The 17,544-nt window shown below is 38.6% G+C and overlaps 1 protein-coding gene and 1 non-coding gene across 2 annotated transcripts in view; one reads left to right on the top strand and one right to left on the bottom strand.

The window, feature by feature from the left end:
* Positions 1-8,798: 8,798 nt before the first annotated feature.
* LOC124972771 (small nucleolar RNA U13) lies at positions 8,799-8,896 on the bottom strand. The gene has a single exon (XR_007106547.1). It is a non-coding gene; the product is annotated as a small nucleolar RNA U13 (small nucleolar RNA).
* A 1,524-nt stretch (positions 8,897-10,420) lies between these two features.
* Thoc2 (THO complex subunit 2) overlaps positions 10,421-17,544 on the top strand; it is a 110,072-nt gene continuing 102,948 nt past the window's right edge. The window contains 1 exon segment of the mRNA XM_047535539.1: positions 10,421-10,542. Within this exon segment, the coding sequence (XP_047391495.1) occupies positions 10,472-10,542 (71 nt within the window). The 5' untranslated portion in view covers positions 10,421-10,471.

Here is a 17,544-nt window from a genome sequence, read left to right as displayed (position 1 = left end):
AGGTTAAATTTTTCTCAGTGTCATGTTTATGCCCAAATATTTACATCCAATATGATAGGGTCCTGTTCTTTCCCCAGGAGTGCCCTTAACTTGGCCTAAGAATCCTGACAAGGCTGTTGCTTTAATTGATGCTGCACCTTTGCAACATTTATAATCAGTCCCTGAGCGTGATCTTCAGGCAAATCTGTTTCACAGCTGCAGGAGAATAAAGGCTACTTTAATGCTGGCATTAAGGCCTTTTGATTTTCCACTGTGATCTGAGTTGTACATTCGAGGCTTTCAATTTGTCCACTTTTATGTGTAAGCTCTTTAGGGTCATCAGAAACAGCCCTAGCCACATCCTTTGCAATCATCATTCTCACCATAGGGACTAAGTGCTCTGGCCACTTGATTTCCCAAAGCTTTGCCCACCAATTGCATCCCATTTCAAGTCACCATGGGTGATAATTTGAGTAATCACCAGTCAGTGCATGCCTCTTTATGAGTGTTCCATTTGCTAGGGCAAAGAAGTTATTGCAGATTGCATTCTTTAGGAAGCAGAAACTGAAACTAAGTTAGGAATGCAAAGTGTGAAGAGAAAGAAGAGGTAGTAGGATTGGGCAGAAGCAATATAGGTAGGCAAGGAAAACTCAGATCTGAAGTATGTGTTGATCCCATTCAGGACAGATCACTGTCCTCTCCATGGTGGAAGGGGTCTAATGCAATTAGCCAGGCACAAGGTGGTTGACTGATGTTTCTTCAGTCACTGGTACTATATCAAGGACTCAGAACTGGTCTCTGCTGTTGGCTTCTTGGACACTCAGCAGTGGCAGTAGCTAAATCAGTCACGAAAAAGTAAAACCCATGCTGCTGGGCTCATGCATGGTCTCTATTCCTGCCTAGGTAACCATCTGTTCATGGGCCTATTGCACAGAAGTAGGTTGCTCCCAGGAGAGAGTCTGGCTAACATCTACAAAACAGTCCATCTTATTCACCTGGTTGTTGAGTATCTACTTTTCAATGGATGCTCTCTGGCAGGTATTAATTTGAGACACAAAGATCTGCCCACTCCCAAGAGTCCATCTACATGTATTCCCCAGACTTCCTTATCAGCGATATTCAGGTATTGCTCCTTCTATGCCCCTATCCAATGGTCCAAGAAATTTGCCACTGCCCAGGGCTTATTGTATATCTGTATATATATGTCAGTCTTCATTACTCTCCATACAAAGTGAATAAACAAGGATGTTGTGCAGTACAGTGATTTCCCTTTAGCAGACAGAAAAAGTGGCAAAATACATGAGTAGGCATTTCATAGAACAAATATAATCTGAGAAATTAAAAATAACAATTATATACATAATTTTATTTCTATATCTATCTATATCTATATCTATATCTATATCTATATCTATATATATGTAATGACCACCAGATTGCCAACAATTCAAATTTCAGCATCCTCAAATGAAGTTTTATTGAAACAGTCACATATCATCTATGGATATTTCCACACTATAATGGCAGAGGTGTGTAGTTGTGACAGACCATGTGGACCACAAAACCCACAAATACTTACTCTCTGACTCTTTACAGAAAAAGTTTGTTAGCCCCTTTTCCAGACAGTAAAATTCAAGAAAAAAATTAAATTTAAGGTGTTAAGCACAGGATTTCAACATTCCTACTATTTAGAATATTCTTAAGGGTACCATAGAAGAGATCATAGGGGAGAGAGCTTACATCTTTCTTCCTGGACAAGATACCTAGGAAGAGAGCTGAGAAAAAGCTGATTAAAAATGAAAGCCAATATCAGTGGTTATCAAACTTGAATGTGTATCAGAATCCCCGGGGGGACTTGTTAAAACACAGACTGCTGGGCTCTACTCCCAGGGTTTCTGATTCAGTAGTTCTGGGGTGGGGCTTGATAATTTGCCATTCTAACAGGTTCCCAGGTGATGCCGATACTATTGTTCTGGAGATCATATTTTGAAAATGGATGCCCTAAATGTTAGAAGGGATTTTTAAAGTGAGATTTTCCAGCAGTTCAGATTAGAATCACCGATTCCTGGTCTCATGGGATGGGACTTTCATTTGACAGAAGAGATACAATAAACAATTAGACATATAATGTCATAAAAGTAAGCAAGGGGATGGAAGAGTGATGGGGCATGCTATTTTAGATAGGGTGGTCAAGTCAGGCAGCTAAAAGAAGAAAGTATTGGACAGAGACCTTAATGAACAGTGAGTGCAAGCTACCAATTATTATCATTCATATTAATATTTTAATATGTGATGGAAAAGTAATATGGCAGAAAGAAAACCCAGTGTAAAAACTGTGAGGCAGGAATGTACTTGGTATATGTTCCTGAAACAATTCAAAACCAAGAATTTGATTCTTTGTTCTCTCTAGGTTTTTGGTTTTTTTTCCTTCCCCAGAGCAATAAGCTTCAGATTATTATCACACAAACAGGGTCATACAATAAATGCTGTTCTACAACTTGCATTTTCCCTTAATGGTAAATCATGAATATTCTTTTATGTCACTACATATAAGATCTGCCTCACTGTTTATAAAGGCTGCATAGTATTTCATTGTACAGATGTACTAGAGATTTATTTTGAAAAAATCAATTGTTTCATCAGTTCCTTATAGATGAATAGCTAGATCGTTTCCAGTTCTTAGCTATGACCCCCAAAATTCTGTGGTCAGCATGCACATGCAAGTGTGCATATATACCTGTTCATGCATTCTTTTATGCACTAAAAATATATTGAGCAGATACTATGTGTTAGGTACTATATTATATGCTGATGATATAATGGTGAACAAAATAGACATGATTCTTTTCTCATGGAATATATGGTCTACAAGGGGAGAAAATCATACAATAAATGTATAATTACAAACTGTGAGAAGTACTACCAATGTATGACAGACACTGCTGTTTGACTGACTCAACTCCCATTCCTAATTCCATTTTCTTCAGTTCCCTTCCAGCTAGGGTTTTGGTCAATGAGATATAAGTGGTCATGGTAGACAAATACTGTACCATCCCAAAAGGATGTCCATGTCCTAATCCCCAGAACTTATGAATATGTTAGAGTACATGTCAAAGGGAATTAAGATTGATAGTCTACTGACAGTAAAATAGGGAGATAGTCTTGGATTATTTGAGTGGGCCCAAAATAATCACAAGGGTCCTTGAATGTGGAAGATGGAGAGCAGATGGGTCAGAGAAGATGTGGTGACAGAAACAAAAGTCAAGGGCTGTGGGAGTATCTCAGTGGTAAGCATTTACCTAGCATGGGTGAGGACCTGGGTTTAATCTCCAGCAGAAAGAGAGAATAGAGGCAGATAAAGAGAGAAAGAAACAGAAGTCAGAGTGATGTGATTTTTTCCTGTGAAAATGGAAAGAAGTTACCAACCAAATAATACAGGCACCCTCTAGAAACTGAATAAAACAAGGAAATGAATCCTCTCCTAGAGCCTTCAGAAGGAACAGTCCTGCAGACACCATGCTTTTAGCCCAGTGAGACTTATTTCAGATTTCTGGAGTCCAGAACTGTAAGATATTTTACTTATGTTCTTTTATTATTTGTTCTAATTGGTTATACATGACAGTAGAATGCATTTTGACACATCATATTTAAATGGAGTATAACTTCTCATTCTTCTGGTTGTACATGTTATAGAATCACACTGGTCCTTGTGTTCTTTGAAGCCACTAAATTTGTGGTAATCTCTTACAAACATAATAGGAAACTATACATAGGTTTTTATTATTGCCTTCAATGTGGAGATATAAAAGTCATCTAGAGACACTGAGAGAAAGGTCAAGAGAACTGCAAGGCCATCATCTCTAACCTTGTTGAACTGCTGAACAAAGGCCAGCAGCCCTTGATTTTCAGTCTTTCATTTCTATGAGAAAATGAACCCATAAGCCCACATTTTTAAGCCATTGTAGTCAGATATTTTGTTACTTGTAGATAAAAGCATCTCTGAGTGATAAGGAAGTGAAAATACAAGGGGCTATGAGAAAGAACATTACAGAGACTTGACCTGGCGGTAAAAGGTGGATGTATACGGTTTCTTCTTCTTCTTCTTCTTCTTTTTTTTTTTTTTTTGTGGTCCTGGGATTGAATCCACAACCTTACATGAGCTAGACAAGTACTCTACCACTGAGCTATATTCTCAGTCCCTTCTTTCTTTCTCCTACTGCTGTCCAACATCCAATTCCCCTTGAAATTTGGGGGGAAATTTCCCAGCATGTACAGATTTTGTGGACTGCATTACCAAACTGCCTACTTTGAATTCTAAAGGAGAAAATCTTCCAACTCTCTGCCCCTTGGCGACTGGTGCACAGGCACATGCTCTCTTCAACCAAATAAAGATTATATGCATATACAAAGAAAAGCTGTGCTGGGGTGTAGTTTAGTAGTAGAATGATTGCCTAGTATGTGCAAGGCTCTGGGTTCTATACCTAGTACTGGGGAAAAAAGTTAATTCCCTTTTACTGTCTACAGCTGATTCTGTTGATGCTCCTCCTAATACCCCCAGGCATTAATTGCTTCTGTACAGACAAGTGGTTTCTTACTGCAAGCACCTGAGCCTCTGTGCCTAAGGTCTTTCTGGCCATGGAGTATGCTTAGCCAGTGTACAAGTCAGGCCAGAAGTGCCAGGGATTTTAAGGGTCATAGGAACAATCCTTAATCAATGATGAATATGAATGGAAGGAAAATACATAAGCTTCTTTATTTAGGTGGAAAACTCTGAGGCATGTTCTATTTAGTTTTCCTGAGATCCCAATGGAGTTGAGTCCCAGTTGCCCACAGCACTAACCTGCTCATTAACAGACTTTGTATTGTTTTCTATTTATTCCTTATCTCACTTCCCTCCATTGCTTCCTGGAATTACTTCCCAGATTAAACACTTGCTCTCAAATACTCATCTCAGGGTCTTTTTTTACTCAAAGTAAGACACTTAGTACCAGAAATGGTTCTCTAAAGTAGATCCACAAGATAGAACTCTAGAGTTGGACCACTTGTAGAACATAGGAAAACAAGGACTTCATTTCTAATGGTAAGAAGTTTCATGGCAATTCCTGGTATGTTGTTACATCACAATTGCTGAGACTGGGATGGGGTATGAGGGGAAGTACAGTAGCTCCAGTCTATGAATGGTGGAAATTTTAAGAATCATAGGGTTAATTTTCTGAGTTAATTACCATAGAAACCCTAAAGGAAGAACATGATAAGTTTAGCTAGCCAACTATTGACTCTAGGAATGGTGTAAAAGCAAAAGGCTTTTAGGGTAACTTTTATCTGTTTTCATCTCTTCTAGAAAAGGGCAGTGTCTGCTAAATATTGGACCACAGATTTGGTTGTGAAGTGGTAGACTTACACAGAAAGATGGTGCTTGACTTCCACAACAGCTGCCACCACCTGAGCACATTTCTTCTATAGGTAAATAGCAAGGGTCAATTCTTAGCATGGCCCACTTGGGAAGAGAGTTGGTGTTCTGTTTTGATCCAGTGCTGTGGGTCATTGGGTGGGTCAGTCTACTTCTGGACTTCAGTATTAGGAGACCCAGTTGCTTGCAGATCACACCACATTCTCCTAGTTACTTCAATCTTTCCTCTTTAAAAAAATATTGGGCATGGTGGTGCACACCTGTAATTCCAGTGGCTTGGGAGGCTGAGGTAGGAGGATCCTGAGTTCAAAGCCAGCCTCAGCAACTTAGTGAGGCCCTAAGCAACTCAGTGACACCCTGTCAATAAATAAAATACAAAAAAGGACTGGGGATGTTGCTCAGTGGTTAAGTGCCCCTGAGTTAAATTCTAGGTACCAAAAAAAAAAAAAAAAAAAAAGAAGAAGAAAAGGTTTAGAACTCAGAAAAGGAAGAATAATGTGACACATTTGGTCCCTTTCAATCTCAACAGACACTGTTGGACTCAGTTGATAAAGGAAGAAACCCATGCATAGAGAAGGTAATGCAACTAAGTAGTGAAAACAGTTCCAACCCCAGCAGGGAGGAGGGTGTAAATCAGTGGTAGAGCGCTTGCCTAACATGTTTAAGGCCCTGGGTTCCATCCCCAGAACCACAAAACAACAACAACAAAAACCCCAACAAAACCTACATGCATGCATGTGCACCCATGCACACATGTGCACACCCACACGCACACTCCCCAGCAGTATAGTTAAGAAGTTTGGTTCTAGAGCCTGACTGCTTAGGTTTGAAGTGGGAGATAAGAGGAAAATGAAATTGAAGGAAGAAGAATAATGAAAAACTGAGAGGAGACAATGAAAATCTTTAAAATCTGGATCCTGATAATGCCTAAGAGACAGGTAGTGCTAACACACCCCAATTACCACACTCTGGTCATCTTGGCCCTGTGACCTTGATGAATTTCCTAAGGGTCCGACTCAGTACCTCTTATACCTTCTCTTTTCCCACTCTGCCTCCTCTGTGGGATTTCAGTTCCAAAATGAAGACCTCTACTAGCTGACACAGATAATGAAAAGGTCTTTTTCTCACTAAACAAACAGTTTGGATAGGATGGAGCCAAGTAGATTGACTTGGCATAAATAACTTTAACCTAAAATACAAAAGCTATCAGGTAGCTTATTTCAAGGCACTTTTCTTGACTTTGGATCTTAGAAAACCTTTGCAATCACCTATCACTCTATACATCAAACTGTCAATAATAAAACTACTCAATGCCTGGCCTTCACCACAGGTCTCAGTTCCTGACTAGCCTATTTGCACCCATGAGACAGTGAGATCACAGGGAACAATACTACCAGCTGCTGAGACAATACTAGATGCTGATAGCAATGAACATGCAAGCCAACAACAAGGGTGCAAAAGATATGATAGTTTCACAATCTTATAGAGCAAAAGCCAATTAGTTCTGAGTAATTCCTAAAGGAGTCATCATATCATGTAAAAATAGTTCTGCAGGCTCTGTGAAAAGGGAAAACCTAGGCCTCAAAGGGCATCATTGCACTCAGGTCATACCATCTTTGTGGCATACTGAGTAACATGCATACTTTACACAGTGCAGTGTTCAGAAAGAGAAATCACTGTGATGCATGGCAGGGTAAGCCACCAAACAGCAGAATATAGTAGCTTGGTGGCTCTCAACAGGGGACAATTTTACTTTTCATGAGACATTTAGACATAATGTTGGTTGTAATAAATGGTGCATGGAGGTGTGTGGAGGTTTGCTACTGATATCTAGTGGGTTGAGGTTATAGAGATGTTGCTGACCATCCTACAATGCAGAAACACAAACACATAGAATTATCTGGCCCCAAATGTAGATGAAGCACAAGGTTGGGAAACCCTGTTGTAGGTTATACAAAGAAGTAAACATAAATAGTAAGGCAGTGTTTCTTGCATTACAAAAGCCACCCTATAATACTGACTCCAAAGTTTTCTAGGGAGGATGATGGTCCATGAAGATTAATGATACCATTCTTTTAACTTTGTATATATTGAAATTTTTCATAATAATGAAACATGAAAATATCAGAGGGCACTCATATTTTTGACTCAACTCAAAATGGCACAAGGTTTTTTAAGAGTGCAAAAGTTATTGGAACTGAATTATGTATATTTTTTAGTGGGTGGCTTTAGAACTTTGAAGTCAGACATGAAATTAAGAGATTAGATATGGCTGGTGGAAAACAACAATAAACAACACAGAATCCCCAACCTATTTGGGACATAGTTTATTCCCCAAACAGTTTTTCAATGCAAATGAACCTCGTTCATTTGACAAAACTTACCAAATTTAGAAGACACTACTTCTAAAGTTCATATATTAATATGTGCATGCTAAGATTTCATTCATTTATCTGTATTTTGGTAAGATTTCTGCCAAATATGTATTTCTAAAACAACTTTATTTTGAAAATAGAACAGAAAAATCCCTGCATGTCCTTCATCCTGAATGGGAGGATGTATTTTTCCTCTACCCTCCTGAGTCTATGAATAAATGGATAATAGATAATTGGGGAAAATGTATATAAATTTATTATGTACACAGGGGCATCACATGAAAAGTCAATTCCCAAACATCCAGTAAGATCTAGTAGCTTATATACCCTCATAATAGAGGATAGGGGAGGGGAGATGTAGGTAATTTAGGGAAAAATAAATGATGAATGGGCCCTTAGAAGAATAGCTGAGAGTCTGAGACAAGATCTGGGTGTGGTATTGCCCTTATGTCTGACAAGAGTTTAATATTCTTTCTTTTCCTCCTCCCCCTCCTCCTCCTCCTCCTCCCCCTCCTCCTCCTCCTCCTCCCCCTCCTCCTCCTCCTCCTCTTTTTTTGGTACCACGGATTGAACCCAGGAGTGCTTAACCACTGAGATACATCCCCAGTCTTTTTTTTTATTTTTCATTTCGCTAAATTGCTTAGGACCTTGCTAAATTGCTGAGACTGGCTTTGAACTTGCAATCTTCCTGCCTCAGCCTCCTCAGTTGCTAGGATTACAGGCATGTGCCCCTACGCAATTTTGAAGAGCGCAAGAGTTTAATTTTCCCTGGTCCATGAGACTTTCACGGAGAGGAATTCATGCCAATTGAGTTTCTTTTCAAAGGCAAATAAAGAAAGGCTAAAGAAATCCTCTCCCTGCATTTGTGGTTCCTAGAGTTTGTTCTGTTTGAAGTAATGGCATATTAAATCAGCATATTTTGGGGAGCAGCATTTCCGTGAACCTCAATGTAGAGTCCTAAAGTGTTAACATTTTCACATTGTTTACTCATCCTACTAGCTTTTCTCTTTTCCCCCTTTATCCTCTTTCTTTCACTTCAGACTGACAATGTGTCTTAACAAGGTTTAGAGGGAGGCACATATCACACAACAGCGTGAACACCCAGCCATCACACTTTTGAACCGAAAGTGCTCTCCTATGAGTTTTTCTCTGAAACCTTTTCGAGTAAATTGCAAATCAATGATCCATTATCTCAGTAGTCTCGAACTTCCAATCTTCCTGCCTCAGCCTCCCTAGCAGCTGGGATTACAGAGGGCACCACCTCGCAAGGCCATAGTGAGAATTGTTTATTGAAACAAGAAATTCCTTTGCTGGGCACGGTGTTGCACTCCTGCATCCCAGCGTCTCTGAAGGCTGAGGCAGGAGGATCGCACTCACCACTTAAGCGATTTAGCAAAACCAAGCCTCAAGACAAAAAGGGCTCAGTGTCCCCATTTCAATCCCAGCACCAGGCGTGTGGTGGGCATGTGGGGGTGGGGAGAAAAAAAGGTTTTCTTACTAACCAGAGGCCTGAGCATTGCAATTAACACTAACATAATATTATTACTTCAGCTATAGATATTCAAATTTGGTCAGTCCCACTAATGCTCTTTACAGAAAAAGAAAAAAAAATTCTGATGGAATTTTTTCCATGTTTCTTGTCTCTAATCTAGAAGAAGTCATCAGTTTGTCTTCCACAACATTGACAATTTTGAAGAGCACAAGCCAGTAATTTTGTAGATTGTCCCTCAACATGGGTCTGTCTGACAGTTCCTTCATGATTAAATTCAGATTATGTAAATTTTGGGCACGATTACTACTAAAAAATTGATTAGTGTTTTTCCTAGCACCTCATCAGGAGTCATATGATGTCCCTTTGTCCTATTTCTGGGGGCATTTACTTATTTTTTGCTTGCTGGGGATCAAACCCAGGGCCTTGCATATGCTGGGCGAGAGCTGCACCTGCAACTTCACCCTTAATCCTGGAGAAATTATTTTTACCACATGGGAAGATGTCTGCCATGTTTTCCCATTGTAAAGATTCCACTTCGACCTTCGTAATAAGTATCTTGTGGAGAGATACTTGGAGACAATGTAATGTAAATATTTTCGTTTCTCATCATACTTGCTCCCCGTAGGTGGGCAGGCACAGCAGGGAGTTAGAACTCATGGATCTTGTGTGTCCCAGGGATAGATTGTAGCCCTTGGGTTAGCATATTGCTTGGCATATGATAAATGGTTGCTTCCCTCCCCAATTAATTAAATTTATCTCAGCAGTTAGCAGAGGTGTATTTATCTACTTCCATTTCTGTCTTTCCTACAGATTGTGAGCTTGTTGAAGGTAGGCAAAGTGGCTTATTTTTCCCAGTGTCTAGCACATATTGGGTGCTTGAAAAATACAGGTTTGAAGTTGTGGTCCGGGGTAGATATTACGCAAGAAGGTAAGGGCTAAGAGTCGGCCGGGGTGTGGCATTTTTCCTGTTCTAAAGGGAAGCAAAGGCGAGGACGGGCGTAGGGCGCGGCAGCGTAGTCACTTTGCTAAGGAGCCCATGAGTCTCTGCCACTTGATTGGCTGCTGGGCTTCAGGCTTCCGCAGGGTGGGGAGGAAGGTGGGGCGGGAAATCGAAAACCGAACTTGCAGCTCCCGGCATTCCCCGTGGGCGGTACTCCCCTTTGACCCCTCGCTCGCGTGCTACACATCCGGGCCTCTGTTACTAGTGAGGGGAAGATGGCGGCCGCAACTGTGGTGGTTCCCGCAGAGTGGATAAAGAACTGGGAGAAATCAGGAAGAGGCGAATTGTGAGTGTTCGGGCCAGAGGTGGGCGCAGGGCCTGGCCGAGACAAGGCGTCGGCCATATACTCAAGTGTGGTGGGAGGTTGTGTGTTTCGGGGGGAAGATGTGCCCCCTCCCCCACCCGGTGGCGGGCGTGGATGGTTGGCTAGGAGTTTCGAACTCAGGGAGGAGCGGTACTGGCAACTGCCGTTGGCCTCCCTCCTTCCTTGACCTCCTCCAAATCCCTGCTGTCCGCAGCAGCTCGGCTTCCTTTGGCCTCTTAGCAGAACTCCTGTGTCGTCCCTGCCGGTCCCCGTGTTCCCGCTCGGTCTCTTTTTGTCCCCCTCTTCGCTTGAGCTCACTTGGCTCTTTTCTCTTTATGGGTCTGCGCCGGAGCGATTCAGACTTTCCATTTTTTTTCTGTTCCATTTCTTCACTCTGCACCCGTTCGACTCCGCAGTTTGGAGCCTGCCGCCTCCTTTGCACGAAGTCCGAGGAGGGCGAACTGTCCCGGACACACTCCCCTTCTCTCCGCCCGCCGCCGAGAAACCCGGGGCGTCGCGAAGAGCCCGGTTTGGCACCTCTGGTCCTTCGGAGGACCGTATCTTGGACTGTCCCGGCCTTGCGCAGCGCCGCGGGCCGTGGGGAAGTGTGGCCGGGATTGCCGCTTTCCCCGAAGACCTATCAGCATTTCTTTGCTCCGTCTTTTCACCTTGGAGCTATTTCGTGTTGGATTCAACTTTTGTCATTAAATGTTTCCTAAAACCCATTTTGTCCTGGGACTGTAATTCTGGCAACTCTCCAAGCTTCTCTAGTACCAAGGATAACGCGTTTCCTTTAGTCATAAAACTTATTTTTCTTTTCGGTAATACAGAAAACAGTAGTTTGCCATACCGGCGATTTCCTCGCCCAGAATTTCAGAGCTCCGCCCCTCCCCCAAAAATTGTTAAAGCAGTAAAACCACAAATTTAAAAACAAGTAATTTAGTTCTACTTTTCCTTCTGAATTGCTTTAGAAGCTAAAACTCAACCCTATATGATATTACTCTTGTTAGTCATTTTGGTTGTTCCCCCTTATTCCAGTAACCAGTTTACTGTTGCTGGTAGGAAAGATATGAATCTTTGGAACTTTGTTACTTGGAACCAAGCGCCGGGAACGCTTTGCCCGATCTTGCTCTTGTAATGTTGCCAGCCTATATTATGGCTTACTCTCCCAGCCCGCCCTCCCCACTGTTTTATGAAACTTAGTGTGAGCTCTAGAATTGGATTGCCTGAATAAGCGGCCGTCTTAACTACTTAACTAGCTGAGTGACCTTGGGTAAGTTCCTTAACCACTTTGACTGTTTCCCCTTGAGTAAATTGGGGGGGAATAAGTACTCTACTCAGAGGATTGTTGTGAAGACTAAATAATGCCTGTAAAGCACTTGGCTTATAGTAAGTGCTCAAGTGATGGCTATTAAAAGTAATAGTATTCCAGCCTTTAGATATTTAAACTTAGGACTGCTCCTGCACTTAAAGTCTGTACCACTCAGGTTAGCAATTAATTGGTCTCCGACTCCTTCATGTGTATTTACTCTTGTACTCTAATGAATTGAGAGGTCCTTGAAGGATAGGGACTGTCTCATATTTCTCTTGGTTCAGCACCCCCTCTCTCTAGCATTTACTTACAGTGCTTATTGGTTTATTAGCCAACGAATAAGCCTATTTGGTAAACATTCATTTTTAACTGTTAGGAACATTTTTAAATCCTCACATGTACTAGTGAACAAATCCAACCAGACTATCTTCCTCATCTGTCTTAGGGTAATCCCCTGGAAAAGGAATAAATTGGTTCATTGTTGTTTCATTTACCTTTAGATCTAGATCATCTATTTAGGGGCTGTTATTTTTGTGAATTGCTCAGCTTCCTCCTTTCAAACTGTTTTGTGGTGTTGGACATCTGCTCTATCAGTAACCTACATCCCTGGCCCCCAGCTGCTGTTTTTGACAGTTTTACTATTGTTGCTTCCACCATAGAATGACAAATACTGGACTAGAAGGTGAACTACTGCTCCCTTCTGAATGGCACTGGTTGAAAGATGACTAAGAGATGTAACAGATCAAAATACCTAGTTAAAATAGAATTAGGGGTTCACTTTATATGTATTTACATGATCCATGCTAACAGTCATAGTTCCTTGTGTTAAAGAGCTACTTTAAAAACTGTTATCAGGATTTATGTGCATATTGCATGACTTGTGGAGTGGGGTTTGAATTATAGTAGGTCCAAATCAGTATGATCAGTTTTATCACTATATTACATGAAAAGAATTTATGTGACATACTGAAATATTTTAAATAGACACATCACAATCCAGTACTTGACTTCATTATTTGACTTTTTTCTTCTGTGAAAACTTCATTACATATAGCCTTCTTGGGAGTTTATCTTGCTAAAGATAGATGTTAGCATTTTCATTTTATTTGAACAAATGGTATTGTAAGTATATTACAAAAAAGTCCTTTGTCTGAAAATAGTGTATCTTAAATATAAAACAGCATCTGGAAATGGTAAAAACAGTGCAATCAAATTATTAGTGAATCCATTTATAGGTCTGGCTTTTGGAATACGAACAGTACTTCAAATTATATCTTAAAAGATGTATTGTTTTCTTTTTTAACAAGCAGATGAGCTTTTACTTGACTAAAAGATTATCTTTTAAAAATATGATACATATCATGAGATTGTTAGTTCATTCCTTCTCTGTCACTTTTTTGTGGTACTGGGGATTGAACCCAGGGATGCTTTACCACCTGAGCTACATTCCCAGCTCTGTGAAAATAGTTTTAAAAAATTCCAGACAGGATCTCACCAAGTTGTGCAGGCTGACCTTGAACTTGGTGGTCCTCCTGCTTCAGTCTCCCAAGTATCTGGAATTACAGGTGTTGATTTTCATGCTGGGCTTCCTATCTGTCACATTTTACTAGCATAAGTCTATTCTGGGAGTTGTAGTCAACTACATTGTTATACTGTTAAAAGCAACATGAAATATGTGAACATTTTATAACTTCCAAAGATGGCAAATTCTTAATTATACCCTATGAAAGACAACTCTCTATTAGATAGAAGGTCTTGGCTTTGAGGCATAAGCTTTGTTAGGTAATTACGAGGAAAAGTAAAATTGTATTTTATCTATTAGACTGACCCATCCATTGAATACCTAGTACCCTATTATATTTCTAGAGATACTGATTATGTTTTTAATGATAAATTATTAAACTCCTAAAATGGTCTTTTCCAAGGGGTATCAGAAAGGCCAAGGAGGAAAACAAAAACATAATTTAAGTGTTCTTTTCAGTAATACTTAGACTTACCCTTACAACTTTCACCTCTAAATGTACTCTTTCAACTTCTTCACATATACATGATATGAATTTAATCACCCTAATTTTGCAATTAGTGTTTCCTGATGATTTCATGTGAGCATAGGACTTACCCATGATTAAAGTAATAAACTTGCATGTAATTAGTAGATCCAGTGGAGAATTCTGTTTTTTGTAGAAATTATTAACACAGTGAGTTTAGCATTTCTTTGTCACAATTTTAGTGGACAATTAATATTCCAAGTTCCTAATCTTGAAGAGCTTATCTCATTTCAATATTTGGTCTAATTTTGAAATGTTTTCATTCATTAAGTACCATCCATTTGTCTATCTGAAGAGATTTTTTTCTTTAAAAACTTAACATTCCAATTAGAAATTTTTGTTAGGTCTTATTGCTTATTGATAGTTATAATAAAGTTTTAAAATTTAATTGCCAAATGTTTTAGTGCCATTCTTTTCTGCTACCAAATGATTTTAACACTGCAAAACTTAGTACATTTAGATGTTCAATAAATATCATCCGATGTGAATTTCTTGGAAGGAAGTAGGGGAGATATAATTGTTCTAAGAAATTTTAGTTTTGGTGGTTGAATGCTCCCCCAACCCCCAATAAAAAGTTGTTCTAAATTCAGCTGAAGCTTTAACTGAAACCTTTTCTTGGTGTCTTAGTTTTCACTTGGCATTTAATTTCTTATTTCAACCTGTATTCAGAAGTTAAATCTTGGTCTGTCTTCCTGGGATGAGAAATGCATTCTTCAGAAAATGTTGAAGTAATGTTAGGAGATTATCTAGGCTACAGCTTTCTTTGTTAAAAAATTAGTTAATAATGCTTAAATGTTAAGGTAGAGTGAATGCTACTAATATATTTGTGCTTTTCCTTACTGTAAGTGCAGAAATTTCTTTTATTCTTTTTAACATTTGTTTCCTTACTTCATAAATGCAGGTTTCCACAAGATAAAACTATTATGTCTCAATATTTACTTTTATTTTGTGGTACTGGGGATTGAACCAAGGCACACTCTACCACTGAGCCACATCCCAGCCCTTATCAAGTTTGTATTTTTGAGACAAGTTCTTGTTAAGTTGTGGAGGCTGGCTTTGAACTTGTGGTCTTCCTGCTTCAGCCTCCTGAATAGCTGGGATTACAGATGTGGGCCACCATGCCTGGCTCAGTAACAACAGATGTAGCACTTCGCTTAACCAAACAGAACCTTTTTCATTCTCCTTTTTTAAGAATTAAGTGAAGCACAGGTGAACATCAGCCTTTTTTTCACGATGCCAACTTTGAGATGTGAGCATAATCAAGTAGTTCAGGCTTTTACCATATTTTCTTTTTCCTGGAAGATGGGGGTATAAGGTCAAAAGCTAAATATGTACATTTGAAAGTATTCACAAAATACTTCTGAAGTCCTTGGAAGAATGTAAGACTTTTTTTTATCATTTATTCAGTTTTTCACTGTTCTTTTTAAAAAGATAGTTTTGTAGTTGTTGATGGACTTTTATTTTATTTATTTATATGTGGTGCTGAGAGTCAAATCCAGTGCCTCACACGTGCTAGGCAAGTGCTGTACCACTGAGCTACATCCTCAGCCCTTCATTGATCTTTGATAGAAAGTAGATTCTAATTTTATTCTCAGGGATCTGAGATAGTATCTTCACAACAGCATGAAACTTAAATGTGGAAAAAACCAGTAAACTCAAATATTTGGAACATATTAAGGGATGAAAATAATAATTTGAATTTGAACTGAGGTAGAAAATTTGATTATTTTAAAAGCCATATTGAAATGGGCAACTGTTGGAGGTCATTTGGTATCCTTCCCATAATTTAGGTAAGGTTATTAAAATTTACAAGAGATGTGGTAAGACAAATGCAGCATTCAGAAACCATTATTTCTTTATGGATACTTACTGCCCTTATGTTAGTGGATTCCTTAGAGAGAGAAGCATATAGATAAGTCTAGTAATTATTGGGGGAAATTCTTAGTGATTTCTTTGTTTCCTCCTATAACTAAGAAATACTTGTTTTATACTGTTATGCAAGTGAATTGATTGTAATAACCTATTAATGATTCTGTACACAATTTGAACAAATCTCTGAAATAAGATGCTAATTAATAATTGTTGATGACATTATGATCTGCATCCTAATGAATATGTTTGTGGCCTAGTGAGTGACAATATGGAATTATATTTCAATTATTTCTTCAGGTTATGTAATGATGACTGCACCATTAGGTAGGAGTTTGGAATACTGACACAACCCCCCTCAACATTTGGAAGGCTTATTGAAAGAGACATGTGTATTAAGATTGTTAAAAGAAGTAGAAAATGAAGCTTTTGAAAATGCGAGGAAACAAATGTATTTGCCACAAGAAGGAATTTTTAAGGATTAATTTGTTTCTATAAAAAGGAATAATCGACCTTGCATTTTTATAGTCTGAGTATTAAGGAACAGATGAATTATTGGAGTCTGTTAAATTCTGTCAAAACACAAGGCTTCCTACTATTACATTCTAAAAGGAATTGAGATTATAGGGACATTGAGAACCATAAGTGGTTAATATCTCATAGTAAATATTGAAGCAACTTTCAAATTTTTTTCTTTTTTATTGAAGCAATTTAGATATTCCTGTTTTATATATTTACTCTCAACAAAAGAGCTAGAAATTTTTGGGTTTATTCTCTGATAATAATCTGAAGCAGATGTTATTCTTATGTTGCCTGCTGGAAGGAAGATTGATTTTGTTTTATATTCCATATAAACCTATGGCAGATTTAACATATTTTGTGAAAGTAGAAGCTTAACTAGTGTTCTTAACTCCTTGGAGGTCCTATGTAGTTCTCCAGGGAAAGGGTTAAAAGTACTTGATCAAATTTAAATCTGCTTATTTTACCACTTATAAGGTACTCTGACAAGTTTTTTTTTAAATGTATATATTCATATTTTTCCCATATTTTTAGTGGTGCATTATAACTCTAATAGTGGGATTCTTTGTTACATACTGATACATGCAAATGATATAACAATTTAATTTGGTGAGTATTGTTTATATATTTATTTGAATTGATACAATAATTGCACATGTTTATGGGGTGTGTTGTGATATTTTGATATATGATGCATAATGATCAAATCTGGGTCACTGGTGTATTCATCACCACAGGCATTTATCATTTCTTTTTGCAAGGAACATTAAAAAAATAGTCTCTGCTAGCTGTTGAAGAATTTTTTAAATGGAAGGTATTAAAAATTTTTAACAATGAAGTTTTCAAACTTAATGCAGATTTAATTTAATAATTGGTTCCCACTGACCTTTTTACTTTTTGATTTTGAAAATAACTTTGTGAGACCTACATGTGAATTGTTGACCTACGAAACGTTATTTTGATTTTTAACAACCTTACCTTGCTCACTCTGATAGAGTATTAAAATAATAAAAAGACAGAGGTGAGCTGCAAGGATGCAAAGTAGATAGTCTCTCTGTAAATGATGGTAATGTGGCATCATATTTAGCCTTAGATGTGATGTGTAAGCAGATTCTGTAAGTCTTAAAATTATTTGTTTCATTGACTGGAAAAAGGATAGCTAGATAGAAGAGTAAGAAATTTTTGTATATACATTCATTGGCTTGTTTCATTTTCTTTAAACTTGTAAGAAAATAT

This window comes from Sciurus carolinensis, chromosome X (assembly GCF_902686445.1).
Source record: "Sciurus carolinensis chromosome X, mSciCar1.2, whole genome shotgun sequence".
Lineage (NCBI taxonomy): Eukaryota > Metazoa > Chordata > Mammalia > Rodentia > Sciuridae > Sciurus > Sciurus carolinensis.
The sequence above is the reverse complement of the archived record's forward strand: the minus strand, read 5'-3'. Positions and strand labels throughout refer to the sequence as shown.